Source organism: Somniosus microcephalus, chromosome 28 (genome assembly GCF_052327205.1).
Source record: "Somniosus microcephalus isolate GS21.2 chromosome 28, FLI_Smic_1.0, whole genome shotgun sequence".
Lineage (NCBI taxonomy): Eukaryota > Metazoa > Chordata > Chondrichthyes > Squaliformes > Somniosidae > Somniosus > Somniosus microcephalus.
In genome coordinates, this window is record NC_141014.1 from 43,769,565 (window position 1) to 43,788,896 (window position 19,332).

Here is a 19,332-nt window from a genome sequence, read left to right on the forward strand (position 1 = left end):
AGAGGTCTGGCCGGCTGCATTTTCCGGTATGTTATATACCTCACTGTATATAGAATTCTTCTGGTTTCAACCTCCTGTACATAATATAACAGTAAAAAGTTCCATTTGAAGTGTTACAGCCCTGAGGATACAGAAGGTAAAAAAAAAAAAATTAGTCAAAAAATGACAGTTTTGATTGATTTTCATTTCCCTGTGGAAATGCAAAAATAATTCACAGGACATTGTGTGTGGGGTAGTAGAACGCAGTGGAGATGCTCCATGCCACTCAGTCCCAATCTCAGTTGTGTTGTTAGGGGGAGATGCTGAGTGGAAACTTCATCAAAGGGAGGGAATACTACTGGGATACTAATCCTAGACCGTGTGCATGCACTTCCCAATGATCGGGAGCAGCTTGTCTACATGCCCGTTAATGGTGTGGCTCAGAAACACTACTCAAAACAGAACGGGGAAAATAGAGTGAGTGTATCCCATTTAAGACTTTGCTTGTTTGTTTAAAAAACTTTGCTGCTTCCTATGTTCAATAAGATGGGTGTTCTTTGCATTCAGTTTCAGCTTTTAAGGACTCATTAAGTACTCTATATCATCTTTAATTATTAATGTCACATTTGCAGTGTCATAGAGTAATACAGCATGGATAGAGGCCCTTCAGCCCATCGTGTCCGCGCCGGCCATCAAGCCCTGTCTAATCTAATCCCATATTCCAGCATTTGGCCCGTAGCCTTGTATGTTATGGCATTTCAAGTGCACATCCAAATGCTTCTTAAATGTTGTGAGGGTTTCTGCCTCCACAACCCTTTCAGGCAGTGAGTTCCAGACTCCAACCACCCTCTGGGTGAAAAAGTTCTTTCTCAAATCCCCTCTAAACCTCCCGCCCTTTACCTTGAATCTATGCCCCCTAGTTATTGACCCCTCTACTAAGGGAAAAAGCTCCTCAGCATCCATCCTATCTATGCCCCTCATAATTTTGTACACCTCAATCATGTCCCCCCTCAGCCTCCTCTGCTCCAAGGAAAACAAACCCAATCTGCCCAGTCTCTCTTCATAGCTGAAGCGCTCCAGCCCTGGTAACATCCTGGTGAACCTCCTCTGCACCCTCTCTAACGCGATCACATCCTTCCTGTAGTGTGGCGACCAGAACTGCACACAGTATTCCAGCTGTGGCCTAACCAGTGTTTTATACAGCTCCATCATAACCTCCTTGCTCTTATATTCAATGCCTCGGCTAATGAAGGCAAGTATCCCATATGCCTTTTTTACCACCTTATCCACCTGTTCCGCCGCCTTCAGGGATCTGTGTACTTGCACACCCAGATCCCTCTGACCCTCCGTCTTGCCTAGGGTCTTTCCATTCATTGTGTATTCCCTTGCCTTGTTAGTCCCCCCAAAGTGCATCACCTCGCACTTTTCCGGGTGATATCACAAACAATAAATATGATTCAATTCTAATTGTTGTGTGAATATTGTGCAACATTTCAGGAGGCTAAAAGTGACTCCGATGGTTTTGTGAAGGTGGTTGACTTTGACAGCCTGCCCTTGAATTACCACGATGAGGAGAATGAAGAAGAACTGGTTGGAGACAAAATCTTCCACAAATACGAAAAAATTGACAAGGTAAACAAAGACCATACTGATGCAATGGGTGGCAGGTTAAGAGTAGGGCCTCTTAAACAAAGTGAGGGCTTTTGTGTTAGGGATTGTAAGTATTGCCCAGATTTATAATATAATGTGTGATTTGTGATCAGTAGCCAGGCTCTGCCTGTGATAGTACAGCAGGCTTCATAGGGCTAGGCTCAAAAGTTTTATTCAAGATTTTATTTACTAGAACAGGAATGAATTTTCAAAAATTGGGCAGAGAAGTGGATGGGAAAATATTTATCATTATGAGAATGGAATTTTAAATTGTTAAATGAATTTGAATACTGTCTGCTCTGGGTCTTCTGCTGATAACACATATCACAAACAATCTGGGAGGTATTTACAATAATATTACTGAAATATGAAGCCAGATGTTTAGTGCAAGGGAGGTGTAGACAAATTAAGATCATGCTAGACTAATGAATGGCAGATGGAATTTAATGTGACGAATGTAAGGTGATGTACATTGGTGTAGGAAATATAAAACAGGTGTACGTAGTTATTTGACACTAGTTTAAAACGGGCCGTTACTTGTAGAATTGAGTGAATGACATAAGGGAGACTTTTGATTTTGTAGCGTCTGAGGAACGATTTCCTGGATGGGTATAATTGGGCCTGCGCCTGCAGTAGTGTCAGGCCCAGTGTTGTTATGCAAAAGAAGCAGGAGTTTCTGATATGGCCAGCTGTGCTCCTGGTTCTGTACTGCTGAGACTTGAGCACAAAAACCTAGGCTGACACTTATTTCTTAAGGCTAAAGGGATCAAGGGATATGGGGAGAAGGCAGGGGCAGGGTACTGAATTTGGATAATCAGCCATGATCTCATTGAATGGCGGACAGGCTCGAGGGGCCGAATGGCCTACTCCTGCTCCTATCTTCTGTGTTTCCAGTGCAGTACTGAGGAAGTGCTGCACTGTCGGAGGTGTGCTATCTTTCGGATGAGACGTTAAACCGAGGCCCTGTCTGCTTGCTCAGGTGGACGTAAAAGATCCAATGGCACTATTTTGAAGAAGAGCAGGGGAGTTATCCCCGGTGTCCTGGCCAATATTTATTTCTCAACCATCATCACTAAAACAGATTATCTGGTCATTATCACATTGTTGTTTGTGGAAGCTTGCTGTGTGCAAATTGGCTGCCGTGTTTCCTACATTACAACAGTGAATCCACTTCAAAAAGTACTTCATTGGCTGTAAACTAACAGGACTAGACAGACTAGATGCAGGAAGGATGTTCCCGATGGCGGGGGAGTCCAGAACCAGGGGTCACAGTCTAAAGATAAGGGGTAAGCCATTTAGGACAGAGATGAGGAGGAATTTCTTCACCCAGAGAGTGGTGAACCTGTGGAATTCTCTACCACAGAAGGCAGTTGAGGCCAATTCATTAACTATATTCAAGAAGGAGTTAGATATATTTCTTAAGGCTAAAGGGATCAAGTCTTATGGGGAGAAGGCAGGGACAGGGTACTATTTTTATGTTTCTATTTTTCTATTTCTATTTTACTACTGTTTCTATGTTTCCTACTCTTCAACTTTAGTTGTCCTACATCTGTTGGGCTGAATGGCCTGTTTATGTGCTGTAAATACTATGTAATACTATGTATTATGGGCTTTGGTCCTTCAACTAGATTTTAATATGTAAAAATAGTCCAAGTTACATGGCAAAAAGGTGACACATTAAAACATTTATTGAGAGCATGTTAAATTTAAAGGATCTGCAAAATCAAGAATTGCTTCTGTTGTTCTCCAGTGGCTCTGATAATGTGATAAATGGAATATTTCAGTCTACAAAGGAAGTTAATAACCAACCCTGGTTCATAGAAACATAGAAGATAGGAGCAGGAGTAGGCCATTCGGCCCCTTGAGCCCGCTCCGCCATTTAATGAGATCATGGCTGATCATCCAAATTCAGTACCCTGTCCCTGCTTTCTCTCCATATCCCTTGATCCCTTTAGCCTCAAGAAATATATCCAACTCCTTCTTGAATATATTTAATGAACTGGCCTCAACTGCCCTGTGTGGCAGATAATTCCACAGGTTCACCACTCTCTGGGTGAAGAAATTCCTCCTCATCTCTGTCCTAAATGGCTTACCCCTTATCCTTAGACTGTGACCCCTGGTTCTGGACTCCCCCGCCATCGGGAACATCCTTCCTGCATCTAGTCTGTCTAGTCCCGTTAGAATTTTATAAGATTCAATGAGATCCCCTCTCATTCTTCTAAACTCTAGCAAATATAAGCCTAATCGACCCAATCTCTCCTCATACGTCATTCCTGGCATCCCAGGTATCAGTCTGGTGAATCTTCGCTGCACTCTCTCCATGGCAATAACATCCCTCCTCAGATAAGGTGGTTCAATAAGGAGTGTAGAAGAGCATGCCAGGAGCAACACCAGTTGTACCTAAAAATGAGGTGCCAACCTGGGGAAGCTGCAACACAGGACTATATACATGCTAAAAAGCAGAAGCAGCATGCTATAGACAGGGCAAAGCAATCCCACAATCAACGGATCAGATCAAAGCTCTGCAGTCCTGCCACATCCAGTCATGAATGGTGGTGGACCATTAAACAACTAACGGGAGGAGGAGGCTCCATGAATATCCCCATCCGCAATGATGGTGGAGCCCAGCACATGAGTGCAAAAGACAAGACTGAAGCGTTTGTAACCATCTTCAGCCAGAAGTGCCGAGTGGATGATCTATATCGGCCTCCTCCTGAGGTCCCCACCATCACAGATGCCAGTCTTCAGCCAATTCGATTCATTCCACGTGATATCAAGAAACGGCTGAGCGCACTGGATACAGCAAAGGCTATGGGCCCCGACAACATCCCAGCTACCGTGCTGAAGACTTGTGCTCCAGAACTAGCCGCGCCTCTAGCCAAGCTGTTCCAGTACAGCTGCAACACTGGCATCTATCCAACAATGTGGAAAACTGCCCACGTATGTCCTGTCCACAAATTACAGGACAAATCCAACCCGGCCAATTACCGCCCCATCAGTCTACTCTCAATCATCAGCAAAGTGATGGAAGGCGTCATCGACAGTGCTATCAAGCGGCACTTACCAATAACCTGCTCGGTTTGGGTTCCGCAAGACCACTCGGCTCCCGACCTCATTACAGCCTTGGTTCAAACATCGACAAAGGAGCTGAATTCCAGAGGTGAGGTGAGAGTGACTGCACTTGACATCAAGGCAGCATTTGACCGAGTGTGGCATCAAGTAAAACTGAAGTCAATGGGAATCAGGGGGAAAACACTCCACAGACTGGAGTCATACCTAACACAAAGGAAGATGGTTGTGGTGGTTGAAGGTCAATCATCACAGCCCCAGGACATCACTGCAGGAGTTCCTCAGGGCAGTGTCCTAGGCCCAACCATCTTCAGCTGCTTCATCAATGACTTTCCCTCTAATATAAGGTCAGAAATGAGGAAGTTTGCTGATGACTGTACAGTGTTCAGCGCCATTCACAACTCCTCAGATAATGAAGCAGCCCATGCCCGCATGCAACAAGACCTGGATGACGTTCAGGCTTGGGCTGATAAGTGGCAGGTAACATTTGTGCCAAAGAAGTGCCAGGTAATGACTATCTCCAACAAGAGAGAGTCTAACCACCTCCCCTTGACATTCAACGGTATTACCGTCGCCAAATCCCCCACCATCAACATCCTGGGGGGTCACCATTGACCAGAAACTTAACTGGACCAGCCACATAAATACTGTGGCAACAAGAGCAGGTCAGAGGCTAGGTATTCTGCGGCGAGTGTCTCACCTCCTGACTTCCCCAAAGCCTTTCCACCACCTACAAGACACAAGTAAGGAGTGTGATGGAATACTCTCCACTTGCCTGGATGAGTGCAGCTCCAACAACACTCAAGAAGCTCGACACCATCCAGGACAAAGCAGCCCGCTTGAGTGGCACCCCATTCACCACCTTAAACATTCACTCCCTCCACCACCGGCATACCGTGGCTGCAGTGAGTACCATCTACAAGATGCACTGCAGCAACTCGCCAAGGCTTCTTCGGCAGCACCTCCCAAACCCGCGACCTCTTCCACCTAGAAGGACAAGGGCAGCAGGTGCATGGGAACACCACCACCTCCAAGTTCCCCTGAAAGTCACACACCATCCTGACTTGGAAGTATATCGCCGATCCTTCATCATCGCTGGGTCAAAATCCTGGAACTCCCTCCTTAACAGCACTGTGGGAGTACCTTCACCACACGGACTGCAGCGGTTTAAGGCGGCGGCTCACCACCTTCTCAAGGGCAATTAGGGATGGGCAATAAATGTTGGCCTTACCAGCGACGCCCACATCCCATAAACAGATTTTTAAAAAAACAAGAAAAACTTCAGAATATTCATCCATGCTCACAGACTTACTATTCAATACTGGCCTACTGCTCCTCACAAGGTGGGCCTTCCAGTCGCAATTCTTTGTACAACTGAATGGCTTGTTCGATTAGTTCAGAGGACATTAAGTGTCATACGCTATGGACTAAGGTCATATGTAGGTAAGAATTGACTTTTGCTGAAGAACATTGTGAACTAGTTGGATTTTTACAATTGAGCAGCTTTAATGCTGATTGTTTATTGAATTCAGTTTTATAAATTGCCATGTTGTGATATAAACTCATAACCTCTGTGTTACTAGTCCAGTACCATAACCACTACACTACTGTGACCAAAGTTGGATGTCTTGGTAGTGGTGATTCACCTCTTTCAGGAGAATCTTAAGCCACAATCTCTGTTCCCTAGCCACCAACTCCATCCCTCTCCCTGGCCACTCTCTGACGCTAAACCAGTCGTTCGCAACGTTGGTGTCGTATTTGACCCCGAGCTGCGCTTCCGATCACACATTCGCGCCATCACCAAGACTGCCTACCTCTACCTCCGTACCATCGCCCGACTCCGCTCCAGCCTCAGCTCATCTGCTGCTGAAACCCTCATCCATGCCTTTGTTACCTCTAGACTCGACTATTCCAACACTCTTCTGGCCAGCCTCCCATCTTGCACCCTCTGTAAACTTGAGCTCATTCAAAACGCTGCTTCCCATATCCTAACTCGCACCAAGTCCCATTCACCCATCACACCTGTGCTCGCTGACCTTCATTGGCTCCTGGTCCGGCAACGCCTCAATTTAAAAATTCTCATCCTTGTTTTCAAATCACTCCATGGCCTCGCCCCTCCCTATCTCTGTAACCTTCTCCAGCCCTACAACCATCCGAGATCTCTGCCCTCCTCCAACTCTGGCCTCTTGCGCATCCCCCGATTTCAATCGCTCCACCATTGGTGGTGGTGCCTTCAGCTGCCTGGGCCCTAAGCTCCGGAATTCCCTCTCCGCCTCTCTTTTAAGACGCTCCTTAAAACATACCTCCTTCTATCTTCGTATCTCCTTATGTGGCTCGCTGTCAAATTTTATTTGATAACGCTCCTGTGAAGCACACTTTTACTATGTCAAAGGTGCTATATAAATGCAAATTGTTGTTTTAAGCAATTTAAACCCATTAGAAGGAACAAGCTCAATGTGCTGAGTGGCCCCTGCTCATTCTGTGCTTTCTAATTTTCATATATTGGATCTGTGTTTGTGTCAAGTCCAGAATGAAGGGGAGGAAACTCTCTGCTTTTTGCCAACTGTAAGGGCCATAAGTGATGTGTTTTGGCAGCTCATCCAAATTTCTTGCAGCATTAATGTGCCAGTCTTATTCATTGAGGCATAAGGATGGAAGTGAAAATGACTGGTATATTGGTTGAAGGACCCTGCAGAGCAGTATAGAGGTAACTGTATCAATCTGTATCTGATCATTTGCATGAGGAACAACTTGACTACCTACCTCCAAAAAATGGCATAGCAAGGTAGTAGCTCAGAATTTGTGTGACTCATTTATTTACAAGCTCATTTTTTGCTCGTGTTTCCAAGTTATTTTAAAGACTGACAAATTTCTGTTTGTTTTGCATTTCTACCTTTATCTGGATCAGATGTTAATGCCAATCCCATCACACAATCGATTATATAAACTAGCAACACTAAATCATTCTTTGCTGCCAAGATTCCAGCTGTCTGGTACTGGGATTTGAACCTATGATGTGGGGATTTCTCACAAACCTCGTGTGTTATTCTGTCAGTAACATTCTGTGCCTCTTTTGTATTTTTTTTTAGGAAACTGATGATATCACTGGAGATACAATCCTTTCAGAGAGGGAGGTTATTGAGGAGGATGATGACGATTTTCCTGAAAGAAGGGTTTGTAAACCAGTATCATTTATAAGCAGTGAATAACCTGTTTAATGTATCACACTCAGCTCCTGGCCAATGATAACCAGGTTAATGCAATGCACTTAACTCCTAACCAGTGAAAAGCATAATTGATGTGATGCCAAATAATATATTCCAGACCAGTGAATAATTTGTTTGCCACAGCCTTTTGCTCAAGAATGAGGGGTTTAAAGTAAATGGTTAGGGAATTCATTTTTTATTTCAAAGAAGTATTAACAAATAACGAATGTGAGATACTGATGACACCAATTCTACCTCGCCATCACCTCTCTCGACCCCTCCACTGCCTCTGATTGGTAAGCAGCTTGTTTTGACATCCAGTTTTGGATGAGCAGAAATTTCCTCCAATTAAATATTGGGAAGACCTTGCCTTCGATCCCAACCACAAACTCCACTGCCTAGCCACCGACTCCATCCCTCTCGCTGGCCACTGAGGCTAAGCCAGATTGTTTGCAATCTTGGCGTTGTATTTGACCCTGAGATGAGCTTCCAACCCCATATCCGCTCTGTCACCCGTCTCCATTTCTGCCTCTGCTCATTTGCTGCTGAAACCCTCATCCATGCCTGTGTTACCTCCAGACTCGACTATTCCAACGTTCTCCTGGCCGGCCTCCCATCGTCCACCCTCCGTAAACTTCAGCTCATCCAAAACTCTGCTGCCCATATCCTAACTCTCCCAAGTCCCATTCACCCATCACCCCTGTGCTTGCTGACCTACATTGGCTGCTGGTCAGGCAACGCCTCGATTTTAAAATATTCACACTTGTTTTCAAATCCTTCCATGACCTCGCCCCTTCCTATCTCTGTAACCTTCTCCAAGATCTCTGCGCTCCTCCAATTCTTGCCTCTTGCGCATCCCTGATTTTAATCGCGCCATCATTGGCGGCTGTGCCTTCAGCTGCCTGGACCCTAATCTCTGAAATTTCTTCCCTAAATCTGTCTGCCTCTCTCCCTTTTTTAAGATGCTTCTTAAAACCTACCTCTTTGACCAAGCTTTTGGTCATCTGTCCTAATATCTCCTTATGTGGCTTGGTGTCAGATTTTGTTTGATAACGTTCCTGTGAAGCGCCTTGGGACTTTTACTATGTTAAAGGCGCTATATAAATGCAAGTTGTTATTGTGTGTTGTCCCAAGGCTCAGCGAGTTTATCCAGTAAATAGCTCAGCCACATGCAGGCCAGGGAACTCTTGGCTCTGATCCTCAGTTTGTGTTGAGTTTGCTAATTCCAGGCAGGGCAGTTTTTTGAGTGCTTCAGTGGGCTCAGTATTCCTGGCCTAAGAAGGGGAAAATCAAACATGGTTCTCGCTCTCAATCACTATTCAGTGAACCAATAGAAAGTGCACACATTAACATTAGGTGAGGATTGGGACAGCATTGCACTTGGCATTAATGGTCCCCACTGTCGAATAGCCTGCCAACATTCCGTATCTAGGCTTACGCACATCAAAATTGCCCATTTGGATGAGGTATTAGAGGGGACCAATGTCCATACAAATGTATACCAGCAAGCGTCACCCCAATTTGTTGTCTTGTTTTCTTCCCCCTCCCCTTCTGTGAAGTGCCTTGGGATGTTTTGCTATGTTAAAAGTGCTACAAAAAGTGCAAGTTGTTATTGAGGGGAGAAAAATTGGTGGAGAATAAAAACAAGATAAAAAAATCATTACTACAATACAGTCCTGATTGCATGTTAATGAAAATCTGACAATTAATGCTGGTGGGAAATAGAGTTAATTCTTCATCTATAGCTAATGGTATGGAAAAAGTAAATCTGGAAAACTGGTTTAAACTAAATTGCAAGAGTAGGACAAAGGGACACAGGCTCAACTAGACAAAAGGACACACATCAGGAAATTCTCCTTTGTACAAAGAGAGATCAACATATGAAATGGACTCCTAGAGATAGAAAAGCGGAGGTGAAAAGCCTGGAATCAATTAGGAACTAACTAGATGCCACAATGGGTCACTTTAGGAACTTTCTGGAAAGATAAACCAAGATGGTGGAAGATACGTTCAGTGACACAATTACATCAGTGCTTCACCAACAGTGTCATTTCATACTTGTATATACAAACTTGGTAAAAGAACCCGCAAGTAACTTTACAGGATGACTGTGTTCCTCTAACACTGAGGGGGAGAAATTCATGTGGTTCGCGCCATGAGATAGTGCTAAAACGCCATTCAGAGCTCTACCACCACCAGCTGAGGGCAGTTCCAGCGCTGAAACACCATATCCGTCTTGCCAGTAGCGCTGCCGGTAAACTCGATCGCCAAGGACATCGCAATCACGGAGATCATGATGTCAGTGAGTGTGCAACGCTCACTTGACGCCCGATCTCCCAACTTTGTTTTGGCCACTGAACTTACTGTCTGGAGAAAGCAAGGACAAGTTGAGGTGGCGGCAGCAACAGGAAGCGAGGCTATTTAAAGGGATCCTCACCAATCACTCGCACCTGACAGGGTTTTGAAGTTTGAGTGGCTGTGTGCTAATTCCTGCTACTGCAAGAGTTTTCTTTATTCATTTCAAGGTTATTTGGTAACAGGGAGTGTTGTGGCAAGTGCAAAACACCCTCATTATTTTTGAAACACTTCAAACTACAACACTTGGTAAAAGTCATGGGGGCTGTACTGGCAGTGGACCTTGCCCTCCAGGATCTACGGTGGAGGCAGCGGGATAATCGGCCTTCCGGATGGGGTGTCCGTGACCGGCTCATCAGACTCCGATTCGCATGAATGAAACCCCAGATCCCTGTAGCTCACCACATCCCCATCATAAAATCGCTGTCTCAATGTCCTCCTGGGCGCAAAGGTGAAATGAGAGAGTCCACAAAATATTCCAAACACAATTAATAAATGTATCTATAAACATATCACACATTTCACATCAATTCTAATAACTAATGACCCTTGTGCCTGCCATAGTTGAATAGCTGTCAGTGTGTGCAAGGTGTGAGATGTGGGTGTGAGTGTTGCTAGGTAGAAACTGTTGGTGGGTGAGTGCTGGGGGTGTGGTGCATTGAGCAGTGTGTGAAGCTTGTGGTACAGATGGTGGTATGTAGCATTTGTTGAAGCCTTCACTCACCCTGACACCATCTGTGTAAGCTAGTTAAACTTCTTCCTGCACTGTGTGTGCTCGTGATGTGGTGTGCCACCTCCCTCCACATAGTTTGGCAGACTTGTGGCGAGGGCCTCCTGCCAGTTGGCGGGTATTGACCGCCCGCCTTCTCTCCACCGGTAAAACCAATGCTGCACACTCAACAATGCTGAGAATGAAGTGCTGCAGTGTCAATGAACCTCCCCTTTAAGCAGTGAAAAAAGCCTGTGGCAATCATTACTTGCGTTTAGACTGCCCCCGATATTGCTCAATGTTTTCAGTGTAACGCCAATGAGCTTGGATTTTTAGACTAGAGTCATGACTGCAATCATTTTAATGAGGAGTGAGGAGGAATTCTGTGAGCAGCCTAGACGATTTTCAACTGGCGCTACTTAACCATTTTTATTCTAAACACTGCCCATTTCTTGGCTATAACTAATTTCTAGTCCTGAATATTTAACACTATAGCCAAAAATATGTTAAGGAATTAAAAACAGCAGTTAATCAGTGTCAAAGTTGCATGGGCAGAAGCCAGAGAAGCCTGAAAGCTCTGGTTTTTCAAGTTACCCACGGAAGAAGCAAAATTGTAATTGAAGAGAGCTTCAGATCAGAAGATTTGAAATTGGGAAAGTTACTGAAAAACAGAACTGAGAAAATGAATAGAAGTTATGGTTTTGGAGCCCCACTGAATAAATGGAGCTCTGTTAGTAAAAATCAATATTCAATTCTGACACATTGTAACTACATATAATGCAGAATAAGTGGTGAGGATGGATGGAATACAAACAAATTACACATAGATTTCTCTTTGTTTGCCACATAACACTGATTCCATTTATACCACTGAAATGCTGATAAAATTTTGCACTTCCAGTATTTATTTTTTCCTTCCTCCACCCATCTTTTGCTAAGGCAGTGGTTTCTGCTGAGGTACAGTTCCTTGACTAAGTAGCTATGCTTCATTTAAGAACTTGAACAGTGAGCTTTGGCGGGCTATGGAATCAGTTGAGCCCTTTCATGTCCTCAATCAGAATCTACATGCATAATGTTCTAGTGGGGAGAAGTGGGTAGAGCGTTGCTGGACAGCAATCAGAATTTGAACCCAGGCAGATCTTCCACTCGCCTAACTCAGCAGTACTGAAGCTAGAAATAACAACAGAAAATGCTGGAAATACTCAGCAGGCCAGGCAGCATCCGTGGAGAGAGAAACAGAGTTAACGTTTCAGGTCTGGGACCCTTCATCAGAACTGCTGAGTATTTCCAGCATTTTCTGTTGTTATTTCAGATTTCCAGCATCCGCAGTATTTTGCAATTATAGTACTGAAGCTAGCTCTGGTATTCCAGTTGCTGCACCAGCTAAGACTATCTAACTGAGCACAGAAGAGAGATTGAGCCTGGACCGTTAATGGTACATATGGCTTAATGCTACCACAGGTGCAGCAATCGGAGGCAGGAACTTTCAGTACTTTTAAATGTAAAATGTTGAATTTTGTTTGCATCAGTACTCCATGGTAGAAGATGGATAGCTTCTGTTACTCGATAGTGACCTGAATTATAGGAATTAATGCCATTTCTTTCAACATACAATCTCTCTCAGCACAATTGGCTGCAGTTATGATTGGATGGTTGGCAGTGAATAATAAGGATGGAATTTAATTTAGAAGTTCAGATTAAGTCATAAATAATTAGAGTAAAAATGTGCTCTAAATATTAGCAGAAACCCCTGGCATCAAAGGATTGAGTTATGAGAAACTGGGGTTCTTTAGCCTTGAAAACAGGCGACAGATGGGGGACCTTATAAAAGTAAACAAGATATTAAACAGTATAGATAAGGTTAATCTGGAGCACTACCTCAGAACAAGGGGGCACAAGTTAAAATTGATGGAGGAAAGTTTAGGACTGTTATTGTTAGATCCGTGTATGTTTGATGTTGTGTGTCCTTTAATAACTAGACACGAGACTGCAGGAACAATCAACGGGTATTTACTGGATGAGGGTTACTCTAAACTAAACGTACAGATCCCTACTCGGTTTATATACAGGTGTGGTCACTGCCGGTACTACAGTATACAGGAGCTGTAAAAAGTAGTTCTCCCCTTAAAGGTACATACACTACAATTCCTCTCCTTTTAGATTGACAGTACCATAACATTCATTTAACAATTAACACTTTTAACATGCACATTAACTGAAAATAGTCCATTTATAAATTCAGTCTTTGGGGCGGCTTCCTGATCCTTTCTGGATAGTGCCTTTCCTGAGTGTCTTGTTCTTGGTGCGGAGGCCCCTTGTCGGCAGTTGGTTCATCAGCTTCCAATGCTACTGTTTCTGGGGTAGATGCTACCTGTATGTCGGGTTCATCACCAGGTGCGCGAGACATGGGGTTGACTCATTCCTGTGACTCTAGGATCTGGTCGACATGGCGTCTCACAATGTTCTCCCCAACATCCACTGTGTACATTAGTGACCCCTGCCGTGTGCATATCGTTCCTGGTTGCCATTTCTCTGTTCGGTAGTCGCGGGCCAAGACTGGTTGCCCTACATTGAAGCTCCTTTGTCGGCTTCTCATTGATGTGCTGGAATTGCTTATTCTCAACATCTCTTCATACATTTGGCCTGAGCAAGTCCAGACGAGATCTCAACCTTCGGTTAAAGAACATCATGGCCGGGGTCTGGTTGGTGACTGCATGTGTTGCATTTCTGTAGGCTAACAGGAAATTGTCCACCTTATGCTGCAGTGGAATGTCGTCATCGCACATGGCCCTTACTGCTTTCTTAAAGGTTTGTACGAACCTCTCAGCCAATCCATTTGTGGCTGGATGATACGGGGCGGATGTGTAATGCCGTACCCTATTCCTTTTCATGAATCTTCGAAACTCTTCGGACACAAACTGTGGTCCGTTATCAGAGCAAATCTGCTCTGGCAAGCCGTTCCTGGCAAATATGGTCCGTAGGACTGCAATAGTTTTCTCCGTGGTGGTGGACGACATTTTGATCACCTCAGGCCATTTCGAGTGCGCATCCACGGCTATTAGAAACATTGAGTCCATGAATGGACCAGCAAAATCAATATGCACCCGTTGCCATGGAGATGAGGGCCACTCCCATGGGTGTAGAGGAGCATGTGGTGGTGCATTTTGGACCTTCTGGCATCCTGAGCAGCTCTTTGTCAGGTCCTCGATTTGCTGATCGATCCCCGGCCACCACACAAGCCCTAGCAAGGCTTTTCATTTTCACCCCTCCCAGATAAGAACATAAGAAATAGGAGCAGGAGTAGGCCAATCGGCCCCTCGAGCCTGCTCCGCCATTCAATAAGATCATGGCTGATCTGATCATAACCGCCAATCTACTATCACAGAACCATCTCCTGAATCTAACAGAATTAGACACACGAAATAGGAGCAGGATAAGGCTCCGCTACCCACAGGGCCATGTCCGATCCGAACCTAGACTCATGTCCAAATTCCTGCTCGCTCCCCGTAACCCTTAATTCCCTTTACTTCTAGCAAACTGTCTCTTTCTGTTTTAAATTTATGTAATGATGTAGCTTCTACAGCTTTTTGGGGCAGCATATTCCATGGACCTACCACCCTCTGAGTGAAGTAGTTCCTCCTCATCTCAGTTTTGAAAGAGCAGCCCCTTATTCTAAGACTATGCCCCCTAGTTCTAGTTTCACCCATCATCGGGAACATCCTCCCCGCATCCACCCGATCCAACCCCTTCACAATCTTATATGTTTCAATAAGATCGCCTCTCATTCTTCTGAACTCCAATGAGTAGAGTCCCAATCTACTCAACCTCTCCTCATATGTCCATCCCCTCATCCCCGGGATTAACCGAGTGAACCTTCTTTGTACTGACTCGAGAGCAAGTATGTCCTTTCTTAAGTATGGACACCAAAACTGTATGCAGTATTCCAGGTGCGGTCTCACCAATACCTTGTACAACTGAAGCAATACCTCCCTATTTTTATATTCTATCCCCCTAGCAATGAAAGCCAACATTCCATTGGCCTTCTTAATCACTTGCTGCACCTGCATACTAACCTTTTGAGTTTCGTGCACCAGGACCCCCAGATCCCTTTGTACTACAGTACTTTCCAGTTTCTTGCCATTAAGATAATAACTTGCTGTACGATTTTTCCTGCCAAAGTGCATAACCTCACACTTTCCAGTATTGTATTCCATCTGCCAAATCTCTGCCCACTTACTTAGCCTGTCTATGTCCCCTTGCAGGTTTTTTATGTCCTCCTCACTCACTACTTTCCCTCCCATCTTAGTATCATCTGCAAACTTTGATATGTTACACTCAGTCCCCTCCTCCAAATCGTTAATATAGATTGTAAAGAGTTGGGGACCCAGCACTGACCCCTGTGGAACACCACTAGTTACTGATTGCCAGTCTGAGAATGAACCATTTATCCCAACTCTCTGCCTTCTGTTAGATAGCCAATCCTCTATCCTTGCCAGAATATTACCCCCAATCCCGTGATTTTTTATCTTAAGCAACAAATCTTTTGTGTGGCACCTTGTCAAATGCCTTTTGGAAGTCTAAATACACTACATCCACTGGTTCCCCTTTATCCACCCGACATGTTACTTCCTCAAAGAACTCCAGCAAATTTGTCAAACATGACTTCCCCTTCATAAAACCATGTTGACTTTGTCCTATTAAATTATGATTATCCAAATGTCCTGTTACTGTCTCCTTAATAATGGACTCCAAAATTTTACCTACCACAGATGTTAGGCTAACCGGTCTATAGTTTCCAGCCTTCTGTCTACTGCCCTTTTTAAATAAGGGTGTTACATTAGCAGTTATCCAGTCTGCCGGGACCTTTGCTGAGTCCAGGGAGTTTTGGAAAATTATTACTAATGCATCCACAATCCCTACCGCCACTTCCCTCAAGACCCTAGGATGTAAGCCATCAGGTCCAGGTGATTTATCCGCCTTAAGTCCCATTATTTTACCGAGTACCACTTCCTTAGTGATTTTGATCATGTTTAGCTCCTCCCCCCCCCCCCCCCCCCCATAGCCCCCTGTTTGTCCAGTGTTGGGATATTCTTAGTGTCTTCTACTGTAAAGACTGATACAAAATATTCATTCAGTGTTTTTGCCATCTCCATATTTCCCACCATTAATTTCCTGATCTCATCCTCTAAGGGACCAACATTTACTTGAGCCACCCTTTTTCTTTTTATATAACTATAAAAACTCTTACTATCTGTTTTTATATTTTTTGCTAATTTACTTTCATAATCTATCTTCCCTTTCTTAATCAATCTTTTTGTTATTTTTTGCTGTCTTTTAAAGTTTTCCCAATCCTCTATCCTCCCACTAGATTTGGCTACCTTATATGCCCTTGTTTTTAGTCGCATACTATCCTTAATTTCTTTACTTAGCCACGGATGGCTGTCTTTTCTTTTACACCCTTTTCTTCTCCGTGGAATATATATTTTTTGGAAGTTGTAAAATAACTCCTTATATGTACACCACTGATCATGTATCGTCTTACCCTTTAATCTATTTTCCCATCCACTCTACTCAATTCCGCTCTCATACCTTCATAGTCTCCTTTATTCAAGCTTAGCACGCTTGTTTGAGATCCAACCTTCTCACCCTCTAATTGAATATGGAATTCAACCATGTTATGGTCACTCATTCCAAGGGGATCCTTTACTAGGACATTTTTAATTAATCCTGTTTCGTTACACAGGACCAGATCTAAGGTTGCTTGCCCCCTGGTCGGTTCAGTTACATACTGCTCAAGAAACCCATCCCTCATACACTCAATGAACTCATCCTCAAGGCAGCCCTACCCAATTTGATTTGTCCAATTAATATGATAGTTAAAATCCCCCATAATTATAGATGTTCCCTTATTACAAGCCTCAACTATTTCCTGATTGATACTCCGTCCAACAGAGTTGCAACTGTTCGGAGGCCTATAGACTACGCCCACTAGTGTTTTTTTCCCCTTATTATTCCTTATCTCCACCCAAACTGTTTCATTATCCTGATCTTTTGACCTAATATCATTTCTCTGTATTACAGTGATTCCTTGCTTTATTAACATAGCCACCCCACCTCCCCTTCCTTCCTGCCTGTCCTTCCTGATCGTTAAATAACCTGGTATGTTTACTTCCCAGGCATTGTCACCCTGCAGCCATGTTTCTGTAATGGCCACAAGATCATACCCATATGTAGTTATTTGTGCCATTAACTCGTCTATTTTGTTATGAATGCTACGTGCATTCAGATAGAGAACTTTCAAATATGTTTTGTGACACTTAGTTCCTGCTTTTGCCCTTTTTATTACTTTACCTTTTACTCCATACCTTCTGCCCCTTCCTGACACGCTCTGGTTTTTAATTTCCCCACTGCTACCTAAGTCTATGACCTTCTCTGTTGTCATTTTTATTATTTGCTCTCCAGGAACCTCCCCCCGACTAGTTAGTTTAAAGCCCTCTCTACAGCCCTAGTTATATGATCCGCCAGGACTCTCGTCCCAGCACTGGCCAAGTGAAGCCCGTCCCAACGGAACAGCTCCCTCCTGCCCCAGTACTGGTGCCAGTGTCCCAGGAAGCAAAACCCATTTCTCCCACACCAGTCTTTGAGCCACGCATTTAACTCTCTAATTTTATTTGTCCTGGCCAAATTCGCTCGTGGCTCAGGTAATAATCCAGAGATTATTACCCTTGAGGTTCGGTTTTTTAATTTGACCCCTAGCTGCTCATACTCCTTTAACAAAACCAGCTTCCTAGTCCTATCTACGTCGTTTGTACCAACATGGACCACGACAACTGGATCCACCCCCTCCCACTGCAAGTTTCTTTCCAGCCCAGAGGAGATGTCCTTAACCCTGGCACCGGGTAGGCAACACAGCCTTCGGGACTCTTGCTCTCGGCTGCCGAGAACTCTATATATCCCCCTAATAATACTATCCCCTACCACTACAACATTTCTATTTACTCCCCCCTCTTGAATGGCCCCCCGTTCCACGGTGCTGTGGCCGGGTTGCTCATCCTCCCTGCAGTCCCTGCTCCTGTCCCCACAGGGAGTAAGAACCTCGAACCTGTTGGACAAGAGCAAGGCCTTCGTGGAGCTCATTGAGCACTCTCTCCCTTAACTTGGGTGGAATTACCACTCGGGATCCACACATCAAGGTCCCCTGGCATACTGACAGCTGTTCTCTTCTGGATGAGAATGCTGGCAACAGTGAGTCGCCATGTGTTGGCCATCCCTTCACCGTCAAGTCATATACCCGAGACAGTGTCGGGTCATTTCGGGTCTCCTTCTCTATATCAGCGTTAGTTACTGGCAAGCGTTCAATTATAGTCGATTGAAATATTTCGACAGGGTCCACTGCTGGTGCTTCCTCCGCAGTAGGCAGTGGCAGGCGTGATAGCCCATCAGCGTTTCCATGCTGTTTCGTGCCCTTATACTCGATTTCATATTGGTTCGCCCCTAGAAAAAGCGACCATCTTTGTAGCCGTTGCGCAGTCATCACCGGCACGCCCTTCTTTGGATTAAAGATGGAGACAAGTGGTTGGTGGTCCGTCAGCAAGGTGAACTTCTGCCCGTGCAGATAGTGGTTGAACTTTTTCACTCCCCACACTAGGCTGAGGGCCTCCTTGTCAATCTGGGCGTAGTTACGCTCGGCTGAGGTTAGTGACCGAGACGCAAAGGCTACCGGCCTCTCTGAGCCATCCGGGAACTTGTGTGACAGCACCGCTCCAATGCCATAGGGTGATGCATCACACGGCAACCGAATGGGTAGTGCTGGGTTGAAATGAGCCAACACCTCTTTTGATGTGATCAATTCTTTGCACTTCCGGAAAGCTCATTTACATTCGTCATTCCACTTCCATGGTACCCCCGTTTGCAGTAGGGTGTTCAGTGGGTGTAGTACTGTGGACAAATTCGGCAAGAACTTATGGTAGTAGTTCAGCAGCCCGAGGAACGACCTCAGTTGCGACACATTTTCTGGTGCTGGAGCCTTGACTACTGCCTCAATCTTTTCAGGGGACTTATGTAACCCCTCTTCATCAATAACGTGGCCACAATACGAGATCTGCTTCTGGAAAAACTCGCATTTGTGGCGACTTGCTCGGAGCCCATATTCCTTCAATCTAGTGAGCTCCTGCTCCAGGTTGGCAAGGTGAGCACTGTCATTTTCGCCCGTGACCAGGATGTCGTCCAAATAACACTGGGTCCCTGGAATCCCTTGCAGGACTTGATCCATTGCCCTTTGCCAAATAGACGGAGCTGATGCTACCCCGAACTCCAGCCGGTTGTATTGGTAGAGACCTTTATGAGTGTTGATCGTGAGGTACT

General features: G+C 44.7%; 1 protein-coding gene across 4 annotated transcripts in view; it reads left to right on the plus strand.

The window, feature by feature from the left end:
• LOC147099703 (dickkopf-related protein 3-like) overlaps positions 1-19,332 on the plus strand; it is a 94,325-nt gene that overhangs the window by 6,658 nt on the left and 68,335 nt on the right. For all 4 annotated transcript variants that reach the window (XR_015073901.1, XM_085969092.1, XM_085969091.1 and 1 more), the window contains exons 3-4: positions 1,477-1,611; positions 7,788-7,871. Coding sequence is in view for 3 of the 4 variants with exons in the window: in XM_085969092.1 (XP_085825218.1) it covers positions 1,477-1,611; positions 7,788-7,871 (219 nt within the window). In the remaining variant the exon portion in view is untranslated. The remainder of the gene's footprint in view (positions 1-1,476; positions 1,612-7,787; positions 7,872-19,332) is intronic.